Source organism: Ambystoma mexicanum, chromosome 11, assembly GCF_040938575.1.
Source record: "Ambystoma mexicanum isolate Mex_15411 chromosome 11, UKY_AmexF1_1, whole genome shotgun sequence".
NCBI classification, from domain to species: Eukaryota; Metazoa; Chordata; class Amphibia; order Caudata; family Ambystomatidae; genus Ambystoma; species Ambystoma mexicanum.
The window spans coordinates 1382601161-1382615426 of NC_090934.1; the positions used below are offsets into that span (position 1 = coordinate 1382601161).

At 46.9% G+C, this 14266-nt stretch overlaps 1 protein-coding gene across 1 annotated transcript in view; it reads right to left on the bottom strand.

The window, feature by feature from the left end:
- Positions 1 to 14266, bottom strand: part of HOMER2 (homer scaffold protein 2) — a 303905-nt gene that overhangs the window by 78799 nt on the left and 210840 nt on the right. Inside the window, exon 4 of the mRNA XM_069624981.1 lies at positions 154 to 246. Within this exon, the coding sequence (XP_069481082.1) occupies positions 154 to 246 (93 nt within the window). The remainder of the gene's footprint in view (positions 1 to 153; positions 247 to 14266) is intronic.

Genomic DNA, 14266 nt, shown 5'->3' on the forward strand with positions numbered 1-14266 from the left:
AATGAGTGACCCATTTCTTTCCTCACATCTTTCCTCCACCTTCGCTTTAAAATCAGGGAGCTGGTATTTGGCAACATATATTGGTAATAAAGCACGCTCAAAATACTAAAGTAGCTGTTGCCATCACTGACATCTTTGCAGAAGGTTGCTTACTTGGGAATGGTTGCTGGAGGTCTCTGCTTTTTCTTGGGATTTCTCTCGAGCTAATCTGGCAGCTTCTTTCACTTCTTGAAATTTTTCTGCAAACTAAAATTGAAGCGGAAAAATTAGTGGATCACTATCAAATTTGATAACAGCACTCAATTTGTAGGGTCGCTGCTAATTTTCATCTGAAGACATTCTCTTCCTGTATTTAACAGAACAAAAACACGGACGTGCATATTCGTTCCAGATTGGTTCAGGACGGAATTATACAAACATATTTACATCACCTGACTAAAGTAGTCTAGACCTCCGACCCAGATAATACAGTCAACTTTTGCACTTTATTTCATCACATGCCATAAATACAAGAAAAGCAGTTTGGGCAAGCACTAGGAATTCAGTAGAAGTGACCAATGGTGATGCTGCACACCTTCAACCCATGTGGTATTGGGTTAAGGACAGATTTCCTGATGTTTTTATCTTCAACTGTGACTTTGGCCTCTGGCTTAATGTCATCTCTATCTATTCTTACAAGGCATTCGATCTCAACCGCCTCTCAGAACCTCATCCCACACCAGAGGCCATATCGTTATTGCTCACTATCATCCCTCTACTTTTTATTTTGTGTCAGTTGCCCTAATCATTCCAAAATGCTCCCCCAACCCTCAAATAACTCCTTTTTTGATCCAAAAAATAAATAAGAAAATTGATCTAATTCAAATTTCAGAATCAGGTTAACCAAGGTTTCCGCAACCCCTACTAGACCATGTACCAACTGACTGTCAACATGTTCACCTCTAGCCTCATTAAACTTGTTGAATCTTGTGCATGTCAAAAGGCCAAGTCAGCACGGTCACAAAAGTTGGTTCACTGTTTTGCACCCAAGCATGATAAAATTCTATCGTAAACTATAATTTGCCTGGCACAAATCCAAACATCCAGCCATCAAGGCAGAACTCCAAACCATCCATATTATAATCACAATGACATCTTGGAGACGAAAACAACAATACTTTAACCAGATCCTTGGCTCCCTCAACCAATCCAGAACTCTTTCCAAAATAGTTCATACCTTTATGTTCCCAGAATGCTCAGCAGCTGCCTTTCCCCAGAAGCAGCATTTCTGCAATGTTTTCTCCACCTTGATGGACAGGGAGTAATAGGACAGCATAAAGTCATTCTCCGTGCTTTACGCCATCACCTGGCCTACTCATCTGCACGCCACCCCAATGAAGCTTCAGAGCTGCTTCCTGATCAATTTGATGCCTCAACCACAGATGACTTCAAAGTCACTGCCTACTGCAGTTCCTCATACTATTTAAAGCCTCTGGTAACCCCTATCCATTTCCAGTCATCACAGTCAATGCAGACATCACTGCCAGTCCACTTACCTCCTTGATCAATCGCTCGCTAAAATTAGGAATTCTTCCGCTATACTTTCTAAACCCTCCTTTCCACAACGCGCCCATCCTAGATCCCAATGAGCTGAATACCTACCGAATAATTGCTGGCCTTCTTGGAAAAGGAAGTTACCACTTTGTTTCAACTCAAATCGAAAAACAGGACATATTAGACTACTGCCAATCAGACTTCCTTCCCCTTATTGGAACCACACCAACACTAATTAATGTTTGGGATAATATCCCCAATATTGCCAAGGACTCTTCCCTCTCTATGCTTTTCCACTTGAACCTCCACCGATTAACAATGTAGACAAAAGTAACCAGTGAAAGCAAAATGTGAATTGCTATGGTGGGAAGGGGAGTGCAGGACTAAGGAGAGAGTGCAAGTGAGAGAGGGGAGTGGGGGGGGAAGGGGCCACAGGGGTTAGGAGAGTGCTAAGCGGAGATCAAGTGCCATGGAATGCATGAGGCGACGGTCCACATGTTAAGTGTGAGGAAGGGCGAGTCTGGTGCCCTGTAGAACTCAGAGGGAAACCAGGCAGCCATTAATTGCGGAAGATGGGGGCATCAGTGGAGGAGAGGGAAGGAAGAAGAGAAAAGGAGGGTCTTAAGGAGCTTCCAGAATTTAGAGATCCAGCTCATGCCCAAGGGGGGGCAGGGTGATCATTCCAGAGTGAGGCTCCTGCGGAGGAGAGAGATCTACCTCCCACTCTGCTTAGAGAAGCGTCTGATCTGCAGAGAGTTGGAGCTAGAAGACCGAAGGGCTCTAGCAGGGAGGTATTTTAGGGAGAGAGTTGGATGTAGCAGGTCCCAGGCCCCAGAAAGCATTGTGGATGATGCAGAGGGTCTTTAACCTGATCCTAGTAGTGACCAGGAGCCAGTGGAGAGATTTTAGGGCTCAAGAGATGCAGTCCTTGGGCTTGTGGCCAAGGATAAGTTTCACAGTCCTACTCTGGATTAGTTGAAGGAAGCAAGGGTAGCATAAAGGAAGATTAAGAAGGAGGCTGTTGCAGTAGTTCAGCCTAGAAAGGACCAGAGCTCTGGAGAGCGTTTCAGGGGGGGAAGGTGAGGAACAGGAGAAAGCCTCTGAGGAGGTGCAGCTGATAGTGGGCCTTCCTGGCAAGGTCTGCGATGTGAGTAGAAAAGGAGAGAGGAGTCAAAGATGACACCAAGGTTTTTTTCCTCACAAGCGGGCGAGGGGAGTGGACCAATAGAGGTGGGGCCAGGGGTAGGAGAGAAGGAGGGAGCCTGGGTGCCAATGAGAAGGATCTCAGTCTTATTGGCATTGAGACAGTCAGCGGCAGCACACCATGCCTGAATAGTAGTCAGTCAGGGACGGGAGAGGCGAAGGAGGCAGTGGCGGGAAGCTTGAACGAGATCTGCGGGTCATCTGCATAACACTGAAAGTGAGGAGAGAAGGAGGAGATCAGGTGGACCAGAGGGGCAAGGTAGATGTTGAAGAGCCATGGTGAGAGGATAGAGCCTTGAGGGACAATGCAGGTGGAGAATGTGATAGGGGAGAGAAAGAGGAAAAATTGAACCCGAGAAGGTCATTCAGAAAGGAATGAAGTCAACCAGCCCAGTGCCTGGCACATAATGGCAACGGTGTCACTGAGCCAATTTATCAAGGTGGCATGATTAACCGTTTCGAAGGCAGAGGACAGATCAAGAAGGATAAGAATGGATGAAGAGTTGGAATCGGGATTTGAGAGCAAGTCATCACAGGTGTTTGCCCAGGAAGGGGGTAATGGACATAGGGTGGTTATTGGCCGGGCAAGAGGGATAGCAGAGGGCTTTTTGAGGAGAGGGTGCACAAGGAAGTGCTTGAGGGGTAGCAGGAAGGAGCCTGTGGCAAAGGAGTGATTACATAAATCAGCCAAGGCTGGCGCAAGTGGGGCAATGTTGTCCTTTATTGTTCTGGAGGAGCAGGGGAGCACCAGTTTGGAGGAGACTTTCATAGAGAGGACTTGTCTAGAGACCTCATCCGGTGCTATAGGCGGGAAAGGGGAGACTAGGAGGGAAGGAGAGAGGGGGGGGTCAAAGGGAGGCTTGAGAGCTGAACAAGGAGGAGGGAGGGGTGTAGAAGGTGGGGAGCGAGGGGTGCAGAGGAGAGAGGACAGGGTGTTCTGAGTTTTATTTAAGAAGTGGGAGGCCAGTGAAGTACAGAGGGACAGGAATGGCAGAGGTGAAGTGGAGACTGCAGTAGGATTGGCTAGTTCCTTGCAGATTTTAAACAGTTTGCCCGAGTTGTTAGTGGCCCCAGAGATACTGGCTTGGATATGGGCGCTCTTCTTTGTGCGGATGGCGAGTCTGTATTGCCCTTGGAGCAGGCCAGTCTTTCAGAGGATGTGCCTGAAGCCGGCCACTTACGCTCAGCAACGCTGCAGTTGCATTTCAGAGAGGCTAGGTTGGAGTCATACCAGGCATTGCACTTGGAGGCAGGCTTTATGCAGATCCTCATGACAGGGGCAAGGCTGTCCAGGGTGTTGGTGATAGAGGTAAAGAATAGCAAGGGCAGAGCCAGTGTGGTAGCCTGTGGGAGGAGGAATGAAAGTGGCAGCAAAAGCCACAATTGACACTCACTTCCTCGGCCGAATGACGGAGAAGGAGACTTGCAGTGCAGGCAGAGGCATAGCCGGGGGACCGGAGAGATCCAGGTGAGAAAACAGGAGAGCATGGTCAGACCAGGAGAGAAGTGTAGCGAGAGGGTTGAAGATGGGGATTTCCAAATCTATTGAAGATGGGGATGTTTGCTTGGATGAGAGCATCCAAGGTGTGTCGGGCGGGTGCGTCACACTGTACCACTTCAAGCTACTATAAAAAGATCCTTTGCGTCATCCCAGAGGGAAAGCCACCTGGTAGTGGTGGACACCATTAGCAATTCTACTCAACTATGGCAATGCCTTCTATGCAGGACGACTGGACCTCCAAATGCAAAAATTACAAAATGATGCATCTGCTTGATGAATGGCATCCCAAAGACATCAACCTTTGTCATCCACCAGAGTAACCACCACCGGATTTCACCCCACTCCAAGATTCAACTCTTAGGCCTCTGCCTCATCTACAAATGGCTCCACAGAACTGTGCCTAAACACCCAAAATCTTAAAACCCATGCTACCTCCAAACCATCCCACACGCAAACTCCAAAAACAGAGGCAACCAATGCTTGTCAGTGCTCGGATCAGGACTGAGGACGACTCCAGTTGTCCTTTAAATCTCCACCAAGTCTCTTCAGATTCAACCTCAAAACCATCCTCTCCACTCCCCGACCTCCTTCCGTCCTCCCTTGAATATCCATTAACATTTGGAACTTGCAGCAGATCGAAATTTCAGTTTTCTGTTTTACACCGTCTAAATGCACACACACCTCACCATGCATTATGCACTTATGGGCCCCCGTATGTATTCTTGTGCATCACGTGTACATGTCAGTGTATGATGCATGCATATTAACACATCTATAGTACTGCGGATCGAACCCCCTCATCAAGATTCTAATAGGGGTAGCCAAGTTAAATAATACCTTAATTGTGAACTCAGAATCAAACTTACCCTACATCAATCTGATTTCCGTAAGCACCCTTAAAATGAGGGTAACGATTTGGACTGCAGAAACAGTCACATCTGAACTTCTTGGTTATGGAGCTCTGGTCGAGCCAGTCATCTCAAAATATTGTATGGCCTAAACCTAAAGCAAGAAGGACAAGTTGTGGAAAAGAGGGATTTTTTCATCCCCTAAGCACATTGGCACAGGAACTAGTATGAAGGATCATGTAACAGTGCTTCGGACAAGTGAGCACTGGATGGCGAGCTTGTCCAAGAGCTTCGTCATCGTCTATCTAGATAGGATGCATCTTGATGGTACACCAGTGACCAAAAGTGGACTAGATTCTGCCAAAATCAGCTGCCATTAAACAACGTCCAAGCTAGATGGACAACACCGGAAGACTAGAGCGGAGAGCGTCTTTGAGGCAAAGTCAAGAAACCAGGGATCAATTCCTTCTTTGTCCGTCCGTGGCCAGGGGTGTAATTTGGGGGTCGCAACTGCGACCCCCATGGTCTCCCCTGCTACCCCTAAAAGATATTACAAAAAAAAATTCTCTTTTTTCTTTTTAGAAACAGGTGTTCCTGGGCTGTGGCCAGCACCATGTGGCTCTTTGTTTCTGGAGTGTCTGGCTTTCTTGTTCTGTCTCTTTAAAAAAACAGTGGGTTCCACAAATGTAACAGTGACCTTAAATAAGAAAGAATAGGAATAGTAAATAATTTCTCTTTCTGGAATTGCTAGACCCATTAAAGGTTTATTTTAGGCACACTTCAGGGGTTGAGTCAATGATTTAGTCTGTTCTTAAACACCTCAAATTCACAATGCAGACACAAACTTCCAAAACGCATTTAGAGTAGAATAAGCAGCCATTTGGGACTATGTATTTTGCTTTTCGCAAGTTGCAGTTATAGCATGTTTTTTTCTGCCACTGTCTCTTTTACAATCATCACAAGACATTCCTTCTCAGTGTCCTCAGTCACTTGACAAAATCCTTGTGCCTAAAAGCGTGTGTACAGTTTAGAAATGTAGGACCATAGCACAGAAAGTAGATCGAGTTCATTGTGCCACAAATGCTTTGTTGCATGTATGAGCTGACAAGTGCCCAGAGTACGAGAAGCCGCGTGAGTGCGCTGCTTTCCCTGCTCTACTCTAAATTCTTTAATACACAGTTATGAACCCTCCCAATGGTATGCATTTTGCCAACCTATGAAACCTGAAAAGTAGATCCACACAAGCTTGACATATGGCCAAATTTGCACCAGACCTGCAGATGAACTGGCCTGTTCACAGTTACCAATTTAATTGTTTCCACTATAGTGTAATTTGCTTTCCAACTTTGAGAACATGCAGGCATGTAATTGCTAATTTTTACTGTTGCGATGTGCAGGTTGAAGATTCGAATCCGAGCAAGGCCAGCTCAGTCGTTCATCCTTCTGATGTTGATACATGAGTACCAACAGAGGTTGAGTGATGTTGTATGTACATTTGTTCTATATAAAGCAGTTAAGCGTAAATGCTATACAATAACACATCATCATTTGACCGTGGACGTCTGCTTGCATTCACAATAATTTGTTAATATGGGCCTATACGCACTATTCTTAACGATACATATGGCGATCCATTCTTGTATGAAATGTATATCACTTTACAGTGATATCGTAACCATATTTTTCATAGTATACTTCGGAACAATGATATGTGATGCCAGTTCCTGTTTTTTTGTCAGTGAAAGGCTGTCTGCCATCGCCTCCCATGATGTCACTTCTGGGTGGGTACAAATGACATCACTTCCCGTGATGTCATCAGCGGTAAAGGGTCATGTGATGTCACTTCCGCTACCCCTGGCATGGGGGAAGCGAGGACCCCTCTCAACCTGGGGTAGGTGCCCTACCAGGACGTTACAAGAGCCTGACCTATCCCAGGGGTGCTAGAAAGGAGTGTAGGAGGTCCCCAGTCCCTGACTCCTCAGAATTGGTGAACATGCTGGCCAACATTGGTACCATGGTCGCTCCGCAATGCCCATCAGCCCCTGTTCTGGGTTTTTTGTGTTTGCATTTCAGAACCACATCTCCCAGAAACACCAGCTAAGCAACAGGAAAATAGAAACTGCAGACGCAAAAACAAGCTAGTTATCACAAGCAGAACAGAACATAATTAAGCAATATGCCCCGAGCAGCGGGGGCATTACCGACTCAGGTAATGCCCAGGGCCATAGTTATAGGCCCCGAGCAAAGAAAGGGCCTTAACGAAGGCCCCGGGGCATTACCAGAGTCGGTAATGCCCCCACCGTGAGCAAAAACTGCGTGACTGGGGCACTAAAAGCTTTTTTTTGTCCCGAAATGCTGCAGCGTTTCAGGAGAAAAAAAAAAGAAAATGGCTGCCGCCATGCGGCCATCGGGAGCGGACGTGCTGGGAACACAAGTGTTCCCAGCGCGTTCGCTCTCGAAAAAGTATCAAAAAGAAGTTAAGTGGGATGGGGGAAGAAAAAAACAAAAAAAGCAACAAAAAAAAAAACGTACCTGCTTCCCCAGCAATGGACGAGGGAAGCCTCCAGCCATGTGGAGGCGCGGAGTGGGGATGGCCCCGCTCCGAGTCTCCACACGGCTGGAGGCTTCCCTCGTCCCCCGCCGGGGACGCAGGAACAAGAAGCTAAGTTGGGGGGTGGTGGGGGAGGGCGGGAATTACATTTAAAAAAAAAAATAAAGACTTACCCGAGTCCCCGGCGGGGGGCGAAGGCAGCCTCTCAGCCGCAGGGAGACTCGGTGCAGGGATGGCCCGCATTCGAGCCTCCTCATTGGCGGAGGAGCTGCCACACACCCCGCCGGGGACAAAGGCCGTGGAATCCCGATGGAGGGATTCCCGGCCTGTTATTGACTCGGCGAGGGCCAATCAGAATGGCTCTTTCATTCTGACTGCGCCCTCGCTGGGTATTAATATCCAAAAGGCCTGGGATGAACAAGAGAAGCCCACACCAAAAGATGGAGCCGGTCCGGGAAACGAATACGGAGACTGCGAGAATTAACCGTTTGCACCGAAAGCTGAGTTGATACCGCCACAGACCAGACTTGGCGGGCTTACCAATCCTTTTGAAATTGTGCTGACCCAAGCACAACGCAAGGAGGGGCTGAGGGGGAGCTGTAGAGTGATTGGGTCCACTAGGCCAGTGAAATGCAAAGCCAGGAGGAGCATTGGAAGGGGATAGGCTGGGCTTTAAAAACACAGCCAGACCAGACCAAGATGATGGGGGCTCAGGTGAGGTCATGAGCGGAGTTTGAGGACCAAAAGACTAGGCAGTGGAAAGCAGACCGTTTGTGACAGCAGTACAAGTGTGGTGTGTCGATTTGAGGGAGTTTGAGGTAGAAGGGAGAGCAGCCAGTGAGACAGAGTGAGGTGTATGTGGAGAATTGTGAGATTCAGTGTGTCAGGTGGGTGGTGAGAGGAGATTTGGGGGGTAGGTGGATGGGAGAGACACAGAGAGAGACAGCGAGTGAGAAAGTTAGAGTGCGAGAGAGAGAGACCGACCGAGCCAGAAATAGAGACCCATAGAAACCAGTGTATGGAGTTTTTTTCTTGCATCCTGAAAGAGTTAATACAGAAAACACTTAATTCAATACTCTAGAGCTGTGAGTTTTCATTGAATGCTTGTCACTCCAGCTGTTGTGTGCTGAACATAAAAAGGGTCGTTTGACGATTTCCTGGGGTTCTCCGCGCTGGGTTTCCTTTTGCATACATGCATTGCACGACATAAGCCGCTTTGTCGAGTTAGGGCAAGTTAGGATAATGTTTTGTATTGTTTCCTCTCTAAATAACGCCATGTGCAGTTTTGAATACCCGCACTGTTCCGCATATAGATAATTTGCATTGTTCGGCGGCGTATGTGGGTGTGTGTGGAAATGATTTCTCCTGTGGCACTCACTTTGGAGATTGCCAATCTGGGCCAACCCCCAAAACAACCTTAACCCTTTGTAGGCTTCCCCTGGGGCCGGACTGCCACAGGCAATACCATTTCTTTTGGCTGTGGTCTCTATGACTGGGGGCACCCCGATACACCTGCCTTTCACTCATTTAATGTGTTATGGGCTCACTGATGGGGACCCGGTAGTTCTGGTTAAGCTAAACTCAGCACAAGAAGACCACTTTAGCATGGCTTAAAACTAGGACACGTTCGACTAATCCACAAAAACATTTGCAAAAATGGAGAGAAAACAAAAGTGGTTGTTTAGTTTAGTTTAATATTTGTAGTGCGCACCAGACCCGGGGGTATCAGGGCGCAGAAAGGCAAAAAGAATATTCTCAGCTTGGTTACATTGCTGTACATTAATATACAATAAAGATGGTACAGGAAATAACAATGGGGGGCTTAATGTGAGGCGTACACATCCATTTGCTACATACAAGTACAGAAGGACATATGTACAGTTGATACTATAATATGTACAGAGAGTGCGGATCATCTGTACAGGGTCGAGGGTTAATGTATCCCGACTAATCAAGGCTAGGTAGTGTACTGTGAATTATCTGGGGAGGGGCATAGTGGAATTGGAAAGTTAGATGTTGTTTTCCTTGATCCACTGGATGTATTTGCGCCTGAAGAGTAGGTAAGGTTGGGTGGCTCTTAAGGAAGGGGGGTTGTGGTTTTGTGAAGGGCATTCTCCATAAACATTTCTGGTGTGCCTACAGCCCAAACTGCTGTACGGATGTGCGTCACACTTTCCGCGAGGCCCCCCATCCGTCTCATGAAATCATGCCTTTTTATTTATTTATCTATTTAAAATAATTGACCGTGATTCCGTCCACTGGTTTCTTTATAAATTGTCAAAAAGTGGTTACAAAGGAATTCTAAGTGCGTAGGTTTTTAATGGGGGAAAAGAAATATAAAACCAACCCGGTGAAATTACGTGGCTAAAAATACAGAAGAATTGCATTGGAAAAATTGGAATCTGTGTCGACCTGTTGTCCAAGCATTCTTCCTCGTCTGGGTTAGTAAACCCACATTCTCCAGGAAAAAAAAAAAAAAAAAAAAAAAAAAAATACACCTCATTTTGTCCCCATATGTAATTCAAATGACAGAACACGCAGGATGTGATGACTGCAGCCAATATTGAAGGGCGTCATGCATCGCTGATGGGCTGTTCTAGCAGAGGTCAGTGGGGGAACATAGTGGAAAGGGTTTTTGCTTTTTTTTCGCCCCTCTGATCTGGGCACTATGTTCTGGCGCAAGACCCCAACCATGAGAAACTTCACCGGCTTGGTGCCCTGCTTCTGGGTGAGCCTCCGAGACATCTGTGGCAGTAGTAGAGGTTTGGCACCTCCACGGGCAGACAAACCTACGGGAAGTCCAAGTGGGCACAAGTGCGGGAGTCTGGGAAAATGCAAATCCGATTGCAAGCACCGCGGTGAAGGGGGAAGTGTTGTGCATTTGCAGACGGTGGATACGGCGCGTCTGACATATGGGTAGACATGATATCCTTAATGGCTTTCCTTTGTAAGCAGGCGGAGGGGGAGCAGCGCGAAAACAAAATAAAAGTCACAGCCACTGTTGACCAGCTGACAGCAGTGCCCAAGTCCCCTGAGGTCATTTCTGTGGCTGGCCCCAGGACTAGATTAAGGCACTGGTCAAGAGGGTAGCATCAGTGGTGGTCCGTGGATGTTCAGGAGTGCATGACCACAGACACTGCCTTGTGGAAGAGCTCTGGCCACTTTCTCCCACCTCTTTGTTGGAGTATCCTTCAAGAGGCCTGGTACCATTGGCCCACAATCTCTGAGATTGTGGAGCAGACCAGCAGCAGACCAAGATCTACCAAGCATTGGATTGGACACCGCTTAGAACCCATATGCTTCCACCGTGGGGGTGTGAGGGTCGCAAGGTGAAGAGGAACACTGCTTTGGTAACCAAGGAAGTATTGCAATATCTAGGGCTAGAAACAGTACACTTAGAAGGGCAATTGCTCACCTAGTAAGTGGGGGGGACTGATGTACTATGCCCTCCTGCCTGGAGGTTGCTCTTGCCGGACGGCGTTTACTCAACACCTGCAAGATTGTCTGGGATGTTTATAGTCTACCAACATCGCATGAGATAAGCAGCACTTTTGTGAAGTCCCTTATGCATTCAAAACATGCATCAAGGATATAAGGGAACAAGAAATCCATTTGATATGAATTAAATCAACTATGGTGAAATGAGATCACAATCCACATCAGACTGAAGTTGTAAATGGTGACCTTGCCTGCAGGAGGATAGACCTACTTTTAAGAGTGCCACCGAGAAGTTAGTATTGGGGGGGGGGGGGTGCAAATGACATCTGGAAGCCAGGCTGGGCGACATAACATCATATTCAAAACACTCGCCCTCACACACAAATGTCTCCATAACACTGCCCCTCTTTACCTCTACCAGAGACTTGTTAAGCCCATCACAGACAGAACTACCAGAACTGCTTACACCAATCTGATCACCATTCCTAAAACCTTGATGACCCGCGCAGGAGGGCCTAGCCTAGCTTTCCTTTCATCACTGCGACTCAATGGAACTCCCTACCACCACACCTGAGGAGCAGTGAATCACTCACAGCCTTCTGGAAAGCTATTAAAACTTTGTTGTTTGTACAAAAGGGTCTGGCTGGCCTCTATAGCCCCCTTCTTTGATGTGCAACACTGCACCCAGGTACTGTAACTTCTCTGCTTTTTATGATATATGGAACTCAAATACTCAACCATGTACCTCCTCACTTCATCATGTTAGGTTTTGCTCTCTGTAACCCTGAGCGAGCCTTCTTCTCATGTAACTAAGACACTTTCTTGCAACAGTGCCTCGATGCCCTTGGGCTGTAGCGTGCTTTACAAATTCAAAAATAATTACATTTTTAAAAAATGACTGCAGGGTAGGGTGGTGGTGAGACATCAGATTTGGGAAAGCCAGGTCATCGTTTTGGTCTGATGAACTGTTACTATAGTGGTTGAGTAAATCACACAACTTGATACATTAATGGCCTGTCATGACTAAAGGACAGCTAAGTTCACACCATTAGAAGAGGATTACAATCGCACAAAGCAAGTACACACGCTGCAAAACAAGCAGAGCAAAACAAACCCTATTCTGTCGAGCCTCAGACATCTGGGACTGTAATGAGATGGCTAGCAGCGGTAACCAATTGCTAGTGCGGCACACACGTAACTTTCACCGTACGGAAGGAAATAATGACACCAGTAAGTCAGAGGATAGCCCTATATGGACCATAAGCTACCTGGACACTATGGATTACACAAGCTTGCAATTTGCCCATTGGCACGGTCCCTCCAATACATCACCAACTTTCAGGCATCATTTACCATACTTGAATTGCTCTGCCCCTCTCCTCTGCCATCTGCTACCAACAACTTTGCGATTTTCCAAGTCTCGCTCTTGGTCTAGGCTACGTCTGGCTCTGGGTTGGCAGGCTCAACATTATTAGTTGGGAACTTCTACCATTGCCATAAATAGCCAATCCTACGCCTCTGGGGAGGATTTACAAGTGGAGTCTGAAGCTAATGTAGCTGGACCCACCGCAGAGACATGAACATCGGCAAATGACCCAACGGTGCTGCTGAGTGGCCATTTACAGGTTTTGGGTGGGGCTTGTCCGCCCCATCTACGCCTCTGGCAATTCCACAGGTAATTAGGCATGCATGTCATCCAGGATTGCTTGAACACATACAGAGCCCCCGAGTCATCCAAAACACCATTCGTAAGTTATCACAACATACATAAAGTCTCTTCAATCCAAAAATGTTGGAGTAACACACATCCACACTGAGAGGAAACAGAAAACATTCTTCCCCTTCTGCGGCCCCTCCCTTCGGTCTGAGGATAGCCCTCATCTGGGCGGGCATCTTCAGTCACAGCTTTGGCTCCAATCCAGTCAGACTCCATGTTACCACTCCCTCTCTCCAATATCCATACTCACCCCATTCTGCTAATGGTCCCAGCCAGCTGGCAGAGGACATTTGGGGGTCGCCAGGTCCCTACCCCTAAAAAATTTTAAAAACCTTTTTTTTACGTAAACTCTTGGGCTGTCGCCGGCGCCATGTGGCTCCTCATTTTTGGAGTGGCTGGCTTTCTTGTGCAGGCCTCTTAAAAAAACAGGCGTTTCCACAAGTGTAACACTTTGAGCAGTGACCCTAAATAAGAAAGAATAGAAATAACAAATAATGTGTCTTTCTGGAATTCTATACAATAATTGCTAGACTCCTTAAAGGTTTGTTTCAGGCACACTTCAGGCGGTGAGTCAGTGATTTAGTCTGTTCTTAAACAGCTCAACTCAGCTTTCCATCCTTCTTGGGTCGATAAATGAGTACGAACACAGGTTGGGTGATATTGGGTGTATATGTGTTCTATATAAAGCGCTTAGGCATATCATTTGGCCTTGCATCCACAGTAATTTGGTAATATGGGCCTATACACACCGATATCAGCGAGACATATGGTGATCTATTCTTGAATTAAATGTATATCATATTCTAGTGATGACATAACCATATTTTTTGTAGTGTATTTCGGAACAATGCGATGTGAAGCCACTTCCTGTTTTGTTAATGGGTGAAAGGTAGTGTTCCATCGCTTCCTGTGATGTCACGCAATGGAGATCAAATGACATCAATTCCTGTGCTGTCACCAGAGGTCAAAGGTCATGCGATGTCACTTCCGCTACACCTGCCATTTTGGTGAAATGACATGCCTGCAGCTGGCAGAGTGCAGCCACTGCAGGCTACCTGTAGCTGTTTTTATTTAATCCTAAGGAAATCGTTTGTCAACATCAGCTCGTTTCTACTAGACGGCGCAAGTTATGCCTGCGAGAGGAAGAGCCCTTCAACAAACCCAAGGAAGCCCTTTTACTTAGCTTGAGGAATCGGTAGGACTACAGTGCAACTAAAAGACCAAAGCAAAAACTGCTAAGCTACTCCATAACAATGCGCACGTTCATGGAGTGAACTGTCACAACAGGCATTAGGTTACACTGAGCACATCGTTTGTGTTCACAGACAATCTTTTAGGACCGTAGCCTACCCTTTTCATCCACATTTCCTCCTTTTCCCCTGACTTCTGCATTTGTCTCCTACATCTCTCATCACTCGGTCATTCTTTTCATCTCTTCTTGACCGACCTCTGCCCGGCCTCACTTTCCTCCCCAC